This window comes from Lagopus muta, chromosome 4, assembly GCF_023343835.1.
Source record: "Lagopus muta isolate bLagMut1 chromosome 4, bLagMut1 primary, whole genome shotgun sequence".
Classification (NCBI taxonomy): Eukaryota; Metazoa; Chordata; class Aves; order Galliformes; family Phasianidae; genus Lagopus; species Lagopus muta.
Genome location: NC_064436.1, coordinates 33,049,421 through 33,064,116, shown reverse-complemented (window position 1 = coordinate 33,064,116; position 14,696 = coordinate 33,049,421). Strand labels below are relative to the sequence as shown.

At 36.8% G+C, this 14,696-nt stretch overlaps 1 protein-coding gene across 1 annotated transcript in view; it reads left to right on the top strand.

Annotated features, from left to right (window-relative positions):
- Nucleotides 1–14,696, top strand: part of FAT4 (FAT atypical cadherin 4) — a 133,261-nt gene that overhangs the window by 73,125 nt on the left and 45,440 nt on the right. Inside the window, exons 4-6 of the mRNA XM_048942038.1 lie at nucleotides 1,459–1,809; nucleotides 5,501–6,423; nucleotides 7,201–7,375. Of these exons, the coding sequence (XP_048797995.1) occupies nucleotides 1,459–1,809; nucleotides 5,501–6,423; nucleotides 7,201–7,375 (1,449 nt within the window). The remainder of the gene's footprint in view (nucleotides 1–1,458; nucleotides 1,810–5,500; nucleotides 6,424–7,200; nucleotides 7,376–14,696) is intronic.

Here is a 14,696-nt window from a genome sequence, read left to right as displayed (position 1 = left end):
TGTTCCAAGAAAAAGCAGCCTAATACATAGGTGCAGAATAGGAATTATGCATATTCCAGTGGAAAATTTGGAGTGCTACTATTTAAAATAATAAAATAAACAAGAAAAGAAATAAGTGGAAAAACTTACAGGATGGAAACACTATACTCTTGTGGAAAAGATGCGGTGATGCTAGTCATCTTCAGTGAATATGACTCATAATACTTAATAAATTGAGGGTAGGATCACAAGACTGGTGACCATTGAACTGCCAGTAATTTATGCATTGGCTCTGACATACGCTCAGTTCCTAACCTTAACATCATATTATCTTAATCTCATCTTCAACTCCTGGCTCTGACAATGTTTTCTTTAAAAAATGTAACCGTTAGGTAGCTGATTCTGATTCCTAGAATTAATCGCTGATCTCTTGAGTTGCTCTTTTCCTTTTTTTAAGACTGTTTTTTTGTGAGACTGTTTTAGTGTTTATAAGCTAGGTTTCAAGCTAGAAACTATTTAGAACAAACTTTTCAAAAGCTATATTGTCTGAAAATTCGGTGATGTTTTTTGTTAAAGGCAGTATACTACAGCTATAGAGTCATCTTGACCAATTATCAGAAATGTTAAAGTATTAGGTAATCAAATTTATAGAAATTGTACAGGGATATTCAACTGGGTAAGAGCTGTAGCAATATTCTTCATCCTGATAAGCAGTTTTCGTCATCACATTGCTTGTAAACAATTAACTGTGCTAGAACAAATATAATTCATTTGGTTCCAGGAAAAAGAATTTAAATGATTAACTTTCTTGGAAATGACCTGATTTTAATTATAATTACCGTTCAATATACTAAATAGTGAGACTGAATTTCCAAACTTTAGTAAGATAGGTCAGTCATGTGAATGCAGCTATGCAGAAATGAAAACAATAGCACAAATTCACAAGGAGCTGAATTTCAAAAAACACAGAAGAATCGACCCCTATAAGGTTTCTGTTTTTTTCACCACTGTTATCTGCTTATGCACTTTTTTCAAAAAGTAGAGCTAGGATCTTTGGTATGTCCTGACATTTCAGTTTCTGCATTTAAAGGAATTACATTGTAGTTTTCGGAACATGTATTTGTCTTAGGGGAGAAAAGCGTCCTTTGAGTAGCAGAAAGAAAAGACATAAAAATTGTTTTTGCCATGGTTGATATCTCATGTGATCATTTTCCCATTGAAAGATAAAAATAAATATTGCTGACCATTTCTTGTCTGCATTTTTTAATAGCCCTTGAAAATCAACATAATATTGGATGTTGTTGCTGTCAGCTTTCAAAAACCTTTTGAAGAAGTTAAGCATACAGTGCTGAGGCTTGAATATTTTTACAAAGGATTCCTTTAACTCTGCAGAGGTGCTTGACAACGATCTCTCTCTTAACACATTGGTGATGTGGCTTTTGCTGGTGACTTACTTTACTCTCTTCTCATGCTGTGCAGGCTCATTAGTGGCAGCCATTCTAGCCACTGATGATGACTCCGGTATAAATGGAGAAATCACATACACTGTGAGTGAAGATGATGAAGAGGGCATGTTCTTCCTGAACCCCGTTACAGGAGTCTTCAACTTGACTCGTGCACTAGACTATGAAGCACAGCAATATTACATTCTGACCATCCGTGCGGAAGATGGAGGAGGCCAATTTACAACCATCAGAGTGTACTTCAATATACTGGACATAAACGACAATCCTCCAGTGTTCAGCATGACCTCATATAGTACGTCTCTGATGGAGAACTTGGCTCCAGGATCTGCTATTCTCAACTTCAGTGTTACTGATGCAGATGACGGTAGGCTTTTACTAATATTCTGATGATAAATGCATACTTCACATAAGCAACGTATTAAAAGGCCTAGCAAAAAGGGCTCAGGGACTTGTTAGGACATCATAATGTGATTACATTTACTGTATTCTACGTATGTGGAGGTTATTTTTCTTGTATTTCACATTAGGGTCAAGCACCAGGAGTGAAATCATGTCCAGCTTGCACATTTAAGTTAGACCTAAGTGTTCTTTTAAATTTGTTTTTTCATTTTGTAATATATCCTAAGTAAGTTTCTGCAGTAAGAGGTTTCATCTACAATTATCACAGCACATATTCTGAAATGTACTGTAGCTTTTAAGTATATCATTAAGAGAACTGTGATCTGCAAGGTACCAATAGTGGACAATTTTTTAAAAAAAAAAAAAAGCAAAAAGAGGAGGAAATTTTCTCTTTAAAATAAGCTTTAATATTGAGATTATTTATGACATCTAGAAGGTATTAATGTGTCAGAGTGCAAAAGATACAATCTTTATAGCTTGAGCATTTTCCCATATAATTGTTGTCCAAACAAGAATAATTGCAGAATATGATCATGACATACATAAAAATTATTCCATAGCATTTTAGGTGTCCACAGACATTACTCAGGATGGCTTAATACAGAGTTATTCATAGCACGTATGCTGAGTTTCCAGGTGAAGGATATTTTGTGACATGTTAGGCAAACTTGTCACCTCTTAACTCAAGAGGCTCAGGAAAGACCATAGAAACACCTTACACTGAAAGGTGCACTTCAAGCACAGAGCACCCATGTGCTTCAAGAAGTTTTAGGTTGTTCACATACAACAACTGAGCTCATCGAGATGGTTCAGTGAAATAATTTTTTTTCCTCAGGAAATACTAGGTTGTCCAGATTACAGACGTTTCTGTGGGAACATCCAAGTGCTGATGGATAGTACTTTCTGTGGTAAAGATTGTGCAACATTTTTTAAGACCAAATTGAGAAAGGGATAGAGAAAAGAGGTTTCATAAGATAAGCCAGCAAGTCAGAAATTACAATGTCATTGTATTGGCTGTTCTTGTATGGATATTTCTTTCTCTACTCTTGTTAAAGATTTTATATGTAAGCTAAGTGTAAATTGGAGGAGGAACTTATACTTGTATCCAGGGAAGTGATTTCTTCTTTAGACTTGCAGAGAAATGTGTTTGTTTCTCGTCTGTCTCCTCTCATAGGTCATCTTTTCTATCCAAGTATTCTCACCTACATTACGATATACAGTGGGAAGAAACTGTAGAATGAAAAAAAAATATATATGCAAACTCTAACAACTGAAACAGGAAGAAAAAAAAAAACCTTAAAAAAATAAGCAGTATGATGCTTGGTTTCAAACATTCTTGAAAGTTAGTTCCACTTAGACGTTATGGATCTGCTTTCTTTCGTACATTAATGTCTATCTGTGTACAATGAATGTGAACTGTCATGACACTGGCATACAATTTTACATTTATCATCTAGTCAGGTAGGAAGGAAGCAAATGAGCTTTAGAAGAGCAGTTCAGTGAAAAGTCAGCCAGATATCTTGCCTCTTCTATTTTCTGGCACACTGACTTTTTTTAATAGGCTGAGTTTAAAATTAGTAGGGCAGAAATTTAATTCCAAGGTCATGCCAGGCTTAGTTACCCAGTAGGACTGCAACTTCAGCAAATCTTATCATCTGTTGGTATTTTTGTTTCAAGATCAAACCTTTTTATCCTGTGCTTTCTTGTATTTGGTTAGAGTACAGAAATAACTGTTTCTGTGCTGCTCTGCATGTGATTTGCAGACAGTGCACACAAATATAATTTCATTAATTGTTTGTGCTACATGATTTCAAAGATCAGAAGAGCTCTTAAAAGACATTGTTTTCTAGTGATGTATTCCTGTTTTAGGATAAACACTGGTAAAAGACAAAACTGACTGTGATAGTGAAACAGCTCCACATTTTTTTGTTTGACACACCTTGGGGAAACAACAGCTGTTTGTGTCAGCTTGAACTGTACAGATACATGGTAAATATCAGTTAAAACTACAGGGGAAATAATGAAAAGGTAGAAGGTGAGAAGAACAGGTAGTAAATTTAATAGGAACAAGCACCACTATAGCAAACAATGGATTAAAAAAGTATTAAAATTTAGTAAAAAATGATTTTCATCTAAATGCTCTAATTTCTACCTATTTCTGAAGCCAGTTGCCAAGATACTGAATTGTCAGGAAGTACTTTACTGAAATCAAAAGTCTTCCATTCATATAATTAATCATTTTGAAGTACAGCTGAACAGGAAATAGAATAGTATTATATTTTTACATTGCTTCAGTTGATCAAAGTAATGTAGAAACACTAATATCTGGCATATAAATGTATTCATTTCTTTAATTGTATAAAAATATTTTGTCTTTTATGTTTGGTTCTATTTACTTTGTAATTATGTCCATACAAAGAAGAGTAGAGAGAGAAAGGTGCCAATTAGAGTAGCCCTTGGGGAAAGGCAAGTAGAACTAGAGTTCCTGAGTCTGAGCATAATAAAGAGCAGCAATTAAAAAATCAAATACAATAATAATATTGTAATCAAAGCAATTTAGTTGGAGGGAAAAAAGCTGCTGAGTAAAAATGACAAAATGTACAACAAAATAATAATCTGCTTAAGCTGGCAGCTTGGTTTCTTTGCATGTAAAAGTGAATTTGAGGGGTAAATGAGTAGTGAAAAGTCTGCTAATCTGCTAATCCTAAATCATAGTCTTCATGACCCCAAACAAGAAAACAAATCAATATGAATTAAAATATTAATGAGATAAATACTTAGTGCATCTGCGTAAAGAAGTCCATATGTATATACACATTTATAAATGTATATAATGTATAAATGAAAGAAGACGTTTCTATTTCCACTGGGTGTTCCAACAATTAGCTGTTTAGAGTGAGCTCTGACACTGAAGTGGCAATACACATTGTTTGCTATGTGGCATATTTAGAGTCGTTTTGTAGCCTTGTCAAGACTCAGAATGCATTTCCCATGCCGCAAGTATAAATCACTCCCTTGACCATAATTGCTAGTTATGTTTCAGTCATAAGATGAAGGCTATTCATCTGGTGTTTTTGAACACTTCCTTGTATGGTAAGCATACCTCTCCACAGTATTCACTCTTGGCCTGCTCCATCTAGGCATGGGACTTTCTGGGTTTTTTTTTGTTTGTTTTTTTTTGTTTTTTTAATTGGTTGGAAGAAATCATGAAATAATTATGTCAATGATAATGTTGTTGACTAGAAATGGGGAGAATGGAGCAAAAAGCTGTCCTGTTAGCAGCAGAACTATTGATACTTTCTTCAAAACTATTGCATATGCGACAAGTCGTGCATGTTCTCACTGCAGTTCTTGCTGAAAGAAGTACAGGGATGAGATCTGCTGGCCTTTCCCTCAGTGGCCTCTCTAATTAACAACATCCTTCCCTGTCCCTCTTCAGCTCCTGTCAGAATTTAATTATTTCCCATGGCTTATGTTCCACTGTGAAACTCTGCTGAAATTAACTGTTGGATTCAAAAATTATGATGAGGAAACTGAATGGGAGGCATGTTCATATGCTCCTCATTTCCATAGGAAATGAGGCTAGAAGCATCTGTATATCTAGGTCAGTGGGATTAAGGCACACTCTCTTACCTACCTGTTTTCATTTCCCCCAGGCTCCAACTCACAGCTGTCATTCAGCATCGCCTCCGGGGACAGCGTAGGGCACTTTGGTATCGACAACAGAGGGGTGCTGAGCATCCAACAACCTTTGGATCGGGAAAGGCAGTCTTTCTATAGCCTTGTTGTTCAAGTCCACGACATGGCCCCTCTCCCTGCCTCCAGGTACACAAGCACAGCTCAAGTCTCCATTATTCTGCTGGATGTGAACGACAGCCCTCCTAGCTTTATCTCTCCAAAGCTGACCTACATCCCAGAAAATACACCGATAGACACAGTCGTGTTCAAGGCACAGGCAACTGACCCTGACAGCGGTCCAAACAGCTACATCGAGTACAGTCTGCTTAGGCCTCTGGGCAATAAATTCAGCATTGGCACTATTGATGGTGAGGTCAGGCTGATCGGGGAGCTTGACAGAGAAGCTGTGTCCAACTACACATTGACTGTGGTGGCTACGGACAAGGGCCAGCCATCGCTTTCTTCATCTACAGATGTGGTAGTCATAGTCCTCGACATTAATGATAACAATCCCATTTTTGCACAAAAGCTTTATAGAGTAGAGTTGGAGGAAAATACTTTGACAGGGACAGATTTAATCCAGGTGCTTGCTACTGATGGAGATGAGGGTACAAATGGGCAGGTTCGCTATTCCATTGTGAGTGGAGATACTGGCAATGAGTTTCGCATCGATTCTGTGACGGGGGTGATAACGGTTGCTAAGCCTTTGGACAGAGAGAGGAAACCCTCCTATATGCTGAGTGTTCAGTCCTCCGATCGTGGAAGCAGCCCAAGGACTGACACCACAACAGTCAATATTGTTCTGAAAGATGTTAATGATTACATTCCCACATTTGAACTTTCTCCCTACAATGTGAATGTTCCTGAGAATTTAGAGACGCTTCCAAAAGTCATTCTTCAGGTGAGTACACTCAATAAATTGACATGCATTTGCTACAATTACATACAATTGCTACAATGCCTTGGAATATTTTATTAGTATACCTTGACCATTGGAAAAAAAATAACAAAAAAAAAAAAAAAAACCAAGATTGAAAAGTTGCCTTTTGGCTGTAATCTAACAAGCAATAGTTGCTGTTTTGTTTTCCTTTTTGTATTTTTTTTTCTGCTTTTTGCCAAAATTTTGTATTGGGCTTTGAAGTTGGTTTTGTGTCATCCTCCCTCTACTTCCCCCCCACCATCTATCTTTTCACACACTCTAGGACTTCAAGAGTTTGCCCTATTCTCTCAGCTCATTCTCAAAATCCAAGGAACAAATCTGTCCATCTGATCCTTGCCCATGTAGGATGAAGCTCTATTCCAAGCACCGAAAGAGCAATAAATGGATTGAGATGGCAGGATATGCAGTGTGTTCTTTGATACTGAGCTCAGTCTGTACCAAGTCATCTGTGATTTTCACTGCATCCCAATGCCATCTTTATGTATTTAAACATAAGAAAGATAAGTAATTAATTATTTTAAAATTTTCAAGCAGTGCTTTTAAGTCCATCATCACTGTTTTAAGTCATTTTACCATTACAGCTAGTTTATAATAGCTCTTAAGGTACTGGGATTAGTTCAATCCATTAATTAGGATTAATGTCATAGAGAATATTTTCTCTACCTCAATAAAATTGTGTAGACCCCCCACTTATAGGTTACTGAATTTTTTTTTCATGCCTTTATGTTGCTTTTGTAGGTTGTAGCAAGAGATGATGATCAAGGCCTAAACAGCAAGCTTACCTATGTCCTGGTGAGTGGCAATGAAGAAGGAGCCTTTATTCTCTCAGCCAGCGGGGAGCTGCGCTTGGTGCAAAGCCTGGACCGAGAAACGAAGGAGCAGTATGTTTTATTGATCACAGCTGCTGACTCAGGTAAAGCAAATGTGCAGTCTCTTCTGGTTAAGTCTTGCATTACTTGACAGCATTACATTCCTGATGCAAAAAAAAAAGTACTTTCTTCACAACCTGAAATTGTAGTGCATGGAGATTTGTACCCAGGTTTCAGTTTAGCTCTCCAGGGTGAAATCTGGGTTCACATGATGTCAAAGGGAATTCATTTTCCTGAAATCAAGATTTTTATCCTTATGCATTAGTAGGTCTCACTACAGATTTTAGATGGGTTGGTTTATTTCCACCATAGTAGTGAGTGATCCTACCGAGGTCATGAGAGCCTCATCAATAGCAATAAAAAACAGTTTAATGTTGTCATCAGAAATGTGCACACATTTCAAACCAAGGGCCAGGAAAGAGCTATGGATTACACAGTTAATCTTACTGAAATGTTACCTCTCAAGAGTCATGACAATTTAGATTTCAGCATTTGAATTTTCTGCTTTTCTTACCATCCAGTTTTAGGTTGCTTCAAAATCCCAAATGTATTTTACGTTCCCTCAGTTTAAAACACAGACATGAATTCTTATTATGAAGATTAATGACTTTTTGACTACAGGTGTCTGAGTATAAAATGTTGGTTGCAGATTTGGATATGAGTATTGGTAACAAAGACATTATGCATCTTATCCTGGACATATCTCCAGTCCTCCAGAATCTGATGGTTTGTAATTTACTGCAGGACTTGTTCTTAATTTGTAATAATAAAAATAGAAGCAAACCGAACTTGTTGACAAGTTGGTACAGTTTTGTTTTCTACTGTATTGTGCACAGTGTCTTATGTCACTGACAATGTCTGTGACTTATATTTTCCTATTGCAGCAGTGCTCAGGTATTTCACAGTCTGAGCACAGCTGAAACTGTGAAATATGATTTTAGGACTTGGCAAATAATTTGTCTTGTACTTTGGCTGCAGATACTATGCCACATTGTATTTTTTTACACTGGCTTTCCATTACTGTATAGCTGCAAAGTGCACACTTGTGAGTTGGACATGCTTGGGCTTGAACAAGCTTATGTTACTTCTGAATCTGGATACATCAGAGAGAGCAAATGGATGGTGCCTGTTTACTGCCCCAGTCTGAGTTGCAAGTCTAGAAATTGAGTAGAATTCTGTAGAATTTAGCCCTACATATGAAATATGTGGAGTCTGAATTCATAGGGCATGTGTCAAGTGGCAAACAATGATATCCTTCTAAAAAAAAACAAGCAAGAAATCAGTTCTACTCTCTGCTGAGCACCACATATAAGCCAAAAGTTTGACAATAGCATAATCTTTTCCTAAACTGAGTCCTAAGAAATGTGAAATCCAGAATTTTTATCCAATGAAATGAAAATATTTATCTGTATTTGAAGACTTCTTAGTTTCAGCAAGTTCAGGGGAGGATTTAATATACAAATTATGCATGGGACCTTTGTCTTCAGTGGCTGACAACAATAGCAGCATGTATCATTAGTTCCTATCTTAAGCACGTATATATTATGCTGATTGAGCATTATTTGAAGCTGTTTGTTTTTTTGTTTTGTTTTTAAATGATTTTCCATGGTCTCAGCATCTCAGGATGTTGCTTCCTCTTACCAGCACAAAAAGATGCTAGCAAAAGTGTTCAGAAACAGATGCTAAGTAGGGACATTAAGTTAAAGGTAACTGTTCAGTGCATTTAAGTTTCCAACCGGGCAGTCAGTATGATTTGTTACAGCTTTTAGCCAATTAATGTTAGATGTTATCTTTTGATTGGACTGGAAACCTTCTCTAAATTCATGCCATCTAAGAAAATGTTTGAAACTATGTTAGCAGTGATTTATCTAAATAAAACATCATGGGAAAGTTTGCTCCTGCAGAAGCTGATGCCAAAATTTCCCTTGATTTCTGGGAATTAGTAAGTGGACTGTAGTCATAACAGGTACTGAGAGAAGAAATTTTAGGGGACCCCTGTTATGTTTAAATTACTCACAATGAGTTCATCAGTCTAGGTAGTAGAGAGTACAGATATTACAGATAGATAATTTGTTTGAGGCCTCTTCAAAGAGTAATGTTTGCCACAGTAATATGGAAAAAGGACTAAGCTACAGACTCTGAGTTTTCTGTTGAGCTTTGTCTTGTATTACTGTGTATTACATTATCGTATGTGGAATGCACAACAATTACTGTAGACATCTGGCAGCTGAAATAGAAAAAAAAGAAAAAATGATGGGGGAAAAAGTCTTTCTTAAAAGAGTTGTAGCTTATCAGAAGAAGAATGTATTACTTTAAAATATACAAACGCTACTGGTAGGGTTATGTGATGGATATCCAGGCAGTAACATGCTGACCTTTGCTAGTTGATGTTTGATTCATTAAATAAGGTATTTCTGGTTGTACTACTAGAAAGATGGCAATGATGTATCTGAAATGGGTAAATAGTGCATTCAAATATTCTGTTCTAGAGCAGCTGATAAATGTTTATAAAATAAATTCTCACTGGCATATCCAGTTTTTTGCCTAATATAACTATGTCTTTCTAGTATCTTAGCTTGTATTTGTCTAATAATACTTCTATTCTTACAAAGAAGAATCGTGCATAGAATCAATTCAACCCACAACAAATAAAGAACACGTAGTGCTGCAGTGTAAGAAATCAGTGGCTGCCAAAATGTTGAAGAGAGCAGACGTGTCTAAAATCATTTACATCCATATTATCTCTGAAAATAAATCAAGAAAGAGGTTTGCACTTTGAGTACAGGTTTTATTAGCTGTAATAAACTGTCTTTTGGTTTCCCTTTGGAAGCCAAACAAGTCTTGCTATATATGCTACGTCTTATATAGTTTCTTTTCCAGACAAATATCATGGTAGGTGTCCAGAAGCAATTAGCTCTGATGAGGTCTGGGTAGTACATCATGGGCAAAATTCTCTCTTTCCAACCTATTTCCTATTTTTCATAGAACCTACATCTCAATTTTTTTATGCTCCACTGACTAATTTAAAACATTAGAGAATGATACTCTACTCCTATAGAAATCTGTGCCAACTCTTCCCTTTGTTTCAAAGAAGCAGACACAATACATGCTCAGAGGCACGTTTTGATTTAAGAACTGATGAATTTTCAACTTGTTTTTGAATGTCTTCCTGATCTCCCTATACATAATCAAGAATTTCTTAGTTATGTTTGTTATCAGTTCATCTATTTGTGGCTGTGGCACTTAGAGTGTTTTTGTAGTTGTCTATGGAGAAATTGATGGAAGAATTAATTATTTTTGTCCGGAAGTGCCAGCACAATGCATTGAAAACAGTCTGTGTCCTCAGAAAGTGTAGCCCCTTTGCTCATGACCATCACTTCATCCCCCGAACCTTGTGGGTTTTAATAGCACATATTGGCAGCACAACCCCGAGTCCATTTGTAGCAGATGAAGGATTACAACATGGCAAAATGTCAGCCCGCACATCCAAAGCATAGCGCCAGCTGGGCTGCATGGGATCAGGTGCCCACACTGGCTGAGGAGTCTGTGCTTCATCACACTGTGCAGGCATGCTCTCCCTAGAGCCCAGATTTCAGTCCTGGGCACATAAGAAAAGTTGTTAGGTTGCTGAATATTAAGAGTTGAGCCAAGCTGCTTGTAAGCATGTGCTGCAGGTGAGAAAGGGATCACTGGCAGGATCATGTGCACCAGAGATGGCAATTGGGCAGTTTTCAGAGAAATGCTTTCCCAAGCAGAAGTCAGAGTCATGACGTAAGTGTCAACTTGGCTCTGACCCAGCTATTCTTTGACGCTGCTTGCCATCTTCTACACACTCCTCAAGATAGATCTTGAATCAACAGAGTGCAGTATCAAAATCTGATGAAACATTTTCTGGTGCTTGGCTCAGTAGCAGATGACAGTGATTGTGATTCAGTGATTTGTGGCCATACAGTCTGGTTCATGCTCAGTTTCTCTGAGACAGTATCCACAAAGATTCATGATTTCAGCCTCTTTCCTCACTTTTGCATTTCCTCCTTACTTGTCTCAGATAGTTGACTATTGGTCTAAGCAGTAGGATATTACAAAGAGGCACAAAGCATCCCTCATTAGAAGCATTCAACATCTTCCAGAGCTGTACACCTGTGGCTTTGTTTAAGAAACAAAGCATAATTCAGCCCCAAAGTTCACCCATCCTAGTTTAGAGCTCCTCATGCAGCAAAAGCTGTAGACCAGAGTGTGTGAAATATAAATATGACAGGCAAAATGATGGTCTGTGGAATAACATGATAGTGTTTAGATTACAGATGCTCCTCCAAAATATCTGCTAACATAAACACTGAGAAACCTACGTGAAACTATTTGAATGAGTCTATACGGGTCTGTTTCTAACACATAAATCATCTGTTTTGCTTTTCTCTAATCTTCTTCATGGCAAAATGGTTGGGAGAAGGGACTTTCTCAATGATTTTTTTCCCCCCATCTGTTGGGGACCCAGCAATGAGTAAACATTCAGTCCTGGCAGCCTGACAAGAAGTGGTGCAGCCTCTTTTATCATCCATAGCTTTAACTCGTTGAGCCATTTTCTGGAGAAAATGTTAGCATTCCAACAGTCCTCCTCCTTTTATTTATTGGTCACAGGGAGGTAGAGTAGCACATCTGGAAACCTGCTAGCTGCTCAGGACTACTGTTTAAATAAACTGCAACCACCATATCTTGCTTTGATTGGACAGAGCAGCATGTTGCCACAATAAAGCCACAATCAAAATGTGATGTTTCTAATTAGAATCTGTGTTGCTGTGGGTTTTTTAATTATTTTCTTAGAATAACCTATTTACTAATATAGATAAATCTGAAAGGCATGAACCAGTGGAGTGATTAATGTATTTAGTTAGCTGATTGTCGTATACCTTCCTGGCCTGTGTCAAAAAGCTACCATATGTTTTTTCTTTACAAAATGTTGGCCCTTAACTTATGCATTCTTTCCTCAAGAATGCAGGAGGGCAACCAAACATAGAGGTTATATCCTTCTCAGGAATTCTCGTTTGACATATGCTTTTGGTTCACTTCAATCTTAAAATCAAATTAAATCTGACAATATAGTTGTATTGTTCTTCTAACCCTTTCTTTTGACATGTTTTAAGATATTTCCTGGTCTGTAGTGACAAGTAAAGGATGACTGTATTTTCATATTGGAAAAACTGCAGGCTCTATTTTCTGGTGATGGAAAGAAAGAGTCTTGAGGGTTAACATTATGTGAGATTTATACGACTGGGCTTAGAGACATTTATACTCATCCTGTTTTCTTAGCATACACTGTTTCTACTTAACAGGCAGTTTGCAGTGTGAAAACATATTGCTTTAAAAGAATGAGCTGTGTTTTTAAAGCAAATGCAGCTATTATTAAATCTTGTTACTGTCAAAACAAACAAACAAGTCACAAATTCCCTTTAGAAATGGCCTGTTTTTCATGCTTTCTGTATTATGTCTAAATATGCACATTACTTCAGCCATGGGTGAGCTAAATGAAGCTGACGTGCTTACCTTGGTGCTGAGCAGTTTACATAATGAATGCTCTCTTGTAGGATCTGTTTTATGCCACAGCTCTGTCAGAATGAATGTTTGTTTTTATCCCAGCCCCATTTATTTCCGTGCTGTTAGGGAAGCACTTCCTCATGCCAACGCTATCTATTTGAGTGTAGTTTTGCTATTTTACTAGTTGTTTTATTTTTACTATTTCACCACTGTTACAAAATCTATTGTTTCAGTAGTTCTGCATGATTTTTTTAAACTTATTTCTAAATCAGACAAGAGAACTGGCAACTGACTTATCACAGCATTTATTTTGTGTTACAATTGTTTAAAATCAAGAGAGAGGAGAGTGGCCTTTTGTAGATTTGGGAGGCTAATATCAAGATCCTACTATTTCACGGAGCCTAGAAACTGTTGGCAATGTTTTAATTTTTCTCTGAAACTCAACAGGCTCACAGAGCTGTTTAGGCAGGAGGATTATGGCAAAGTCAGTCAGATGTCCCTTAGAGATTAGTTGCCAAGGAAGAGGCTATGTCCATGTCTATATTATGTGGCAAATTTACTCCCCAAAGGAGATGAAGTTTTAGCCCATCCCTTTAGAGGACTTCCCTGAAAGATGTGTAATCCAGCCCTAGAATACCATTTGAGGGATTTTGTCTTCTATTTGGAGTTAAACCTTCATTATTAGATCATTATTTTTGAAATAGTTCATCGAGAGCCCCTGGGCTAAATCCAAGTTTTTGTGTTCTCTGGGGTGAGATGGGGGAGAGATGTGTATTCAGATTGGCAAAGGGGTCAGCTGGCCAGAGTAAGCTAAAATATCTATGAAAAGGAGGAAAGTTACTTTTTCACTTAGGTTAAAATCATGGGCAGATTTCAGTTTTGAGACTTACTGATGGTGGATTTTATTTCGACAAGGCAAGCAGAGTTACAAATACATATTAAAATGTTTATCCTCTTTAGTTCAGAAATGCTCTTACTACTTTTAGAAAAATGCTCAATTTAATGTACCTTTCCATTCAAACATTTCTTGTGTAATTCCTTTTCTCCTCTGTCAAGATTGTGGAGAATCCAGCAAGTCATTTTCAGGTTTATTTTAAATGAAATAATCTGTTTCTAGCTGGAAGTTGTTGGGTGAACTGCTCTCTTTTTCACTGTGTACTCTTTTTGGTTGGGATAGTGTTAATTTCTTCTTTTGGTTTATCAAAAATAGTGGTGAGAATTCTTGTGTCATTGAACATAGTTTTATGCCTTGTAGGAAGATTGAATAATGAGTGTGGATGATGTTCTTGCTTATTCTGTTACAGTATTATAGAATCATAGAATTGCTCAGTTTGGAAAAGACCTTAAAGATTAGCTTATTGGACCACTAATGCAGGAAACTCAAATATCCAGTATTACTCTTATCTGTTCTATCATTTGTCTTGCTACAATCAAGTCGATTGTAGAAGTCTTAAGTGAAAATTAACTTTAAAAAATTGTCCTTTTGCTTACATCACTTTTAAATGAAATTCTACTGCAGAGGTGTTGAAGAGTTTGTTGAATGTTGTTTTGCCAAAGAGTAAGATAAGTAATCATTATGCTATGCAAGGAAAAATTTTCAGCCTTTTATAAATACAAATACATTTCCAGTTATGATGATCTTAAACTGTTTTCTAAATTAGATGTTACACTTTATAAATGGAAAGTCTGCTAGTTCTGCTTCAGTAAAAAAGCTACAATTTCAGAAAACTTTAATTACAAGGATAAAATGAGTGAAACTTGTTCATGTGACCTGAAAACTTATCCTGCTGGTTAATCTTTGCTATTTATAAAGGGTGTTTTTAAAGCATAATT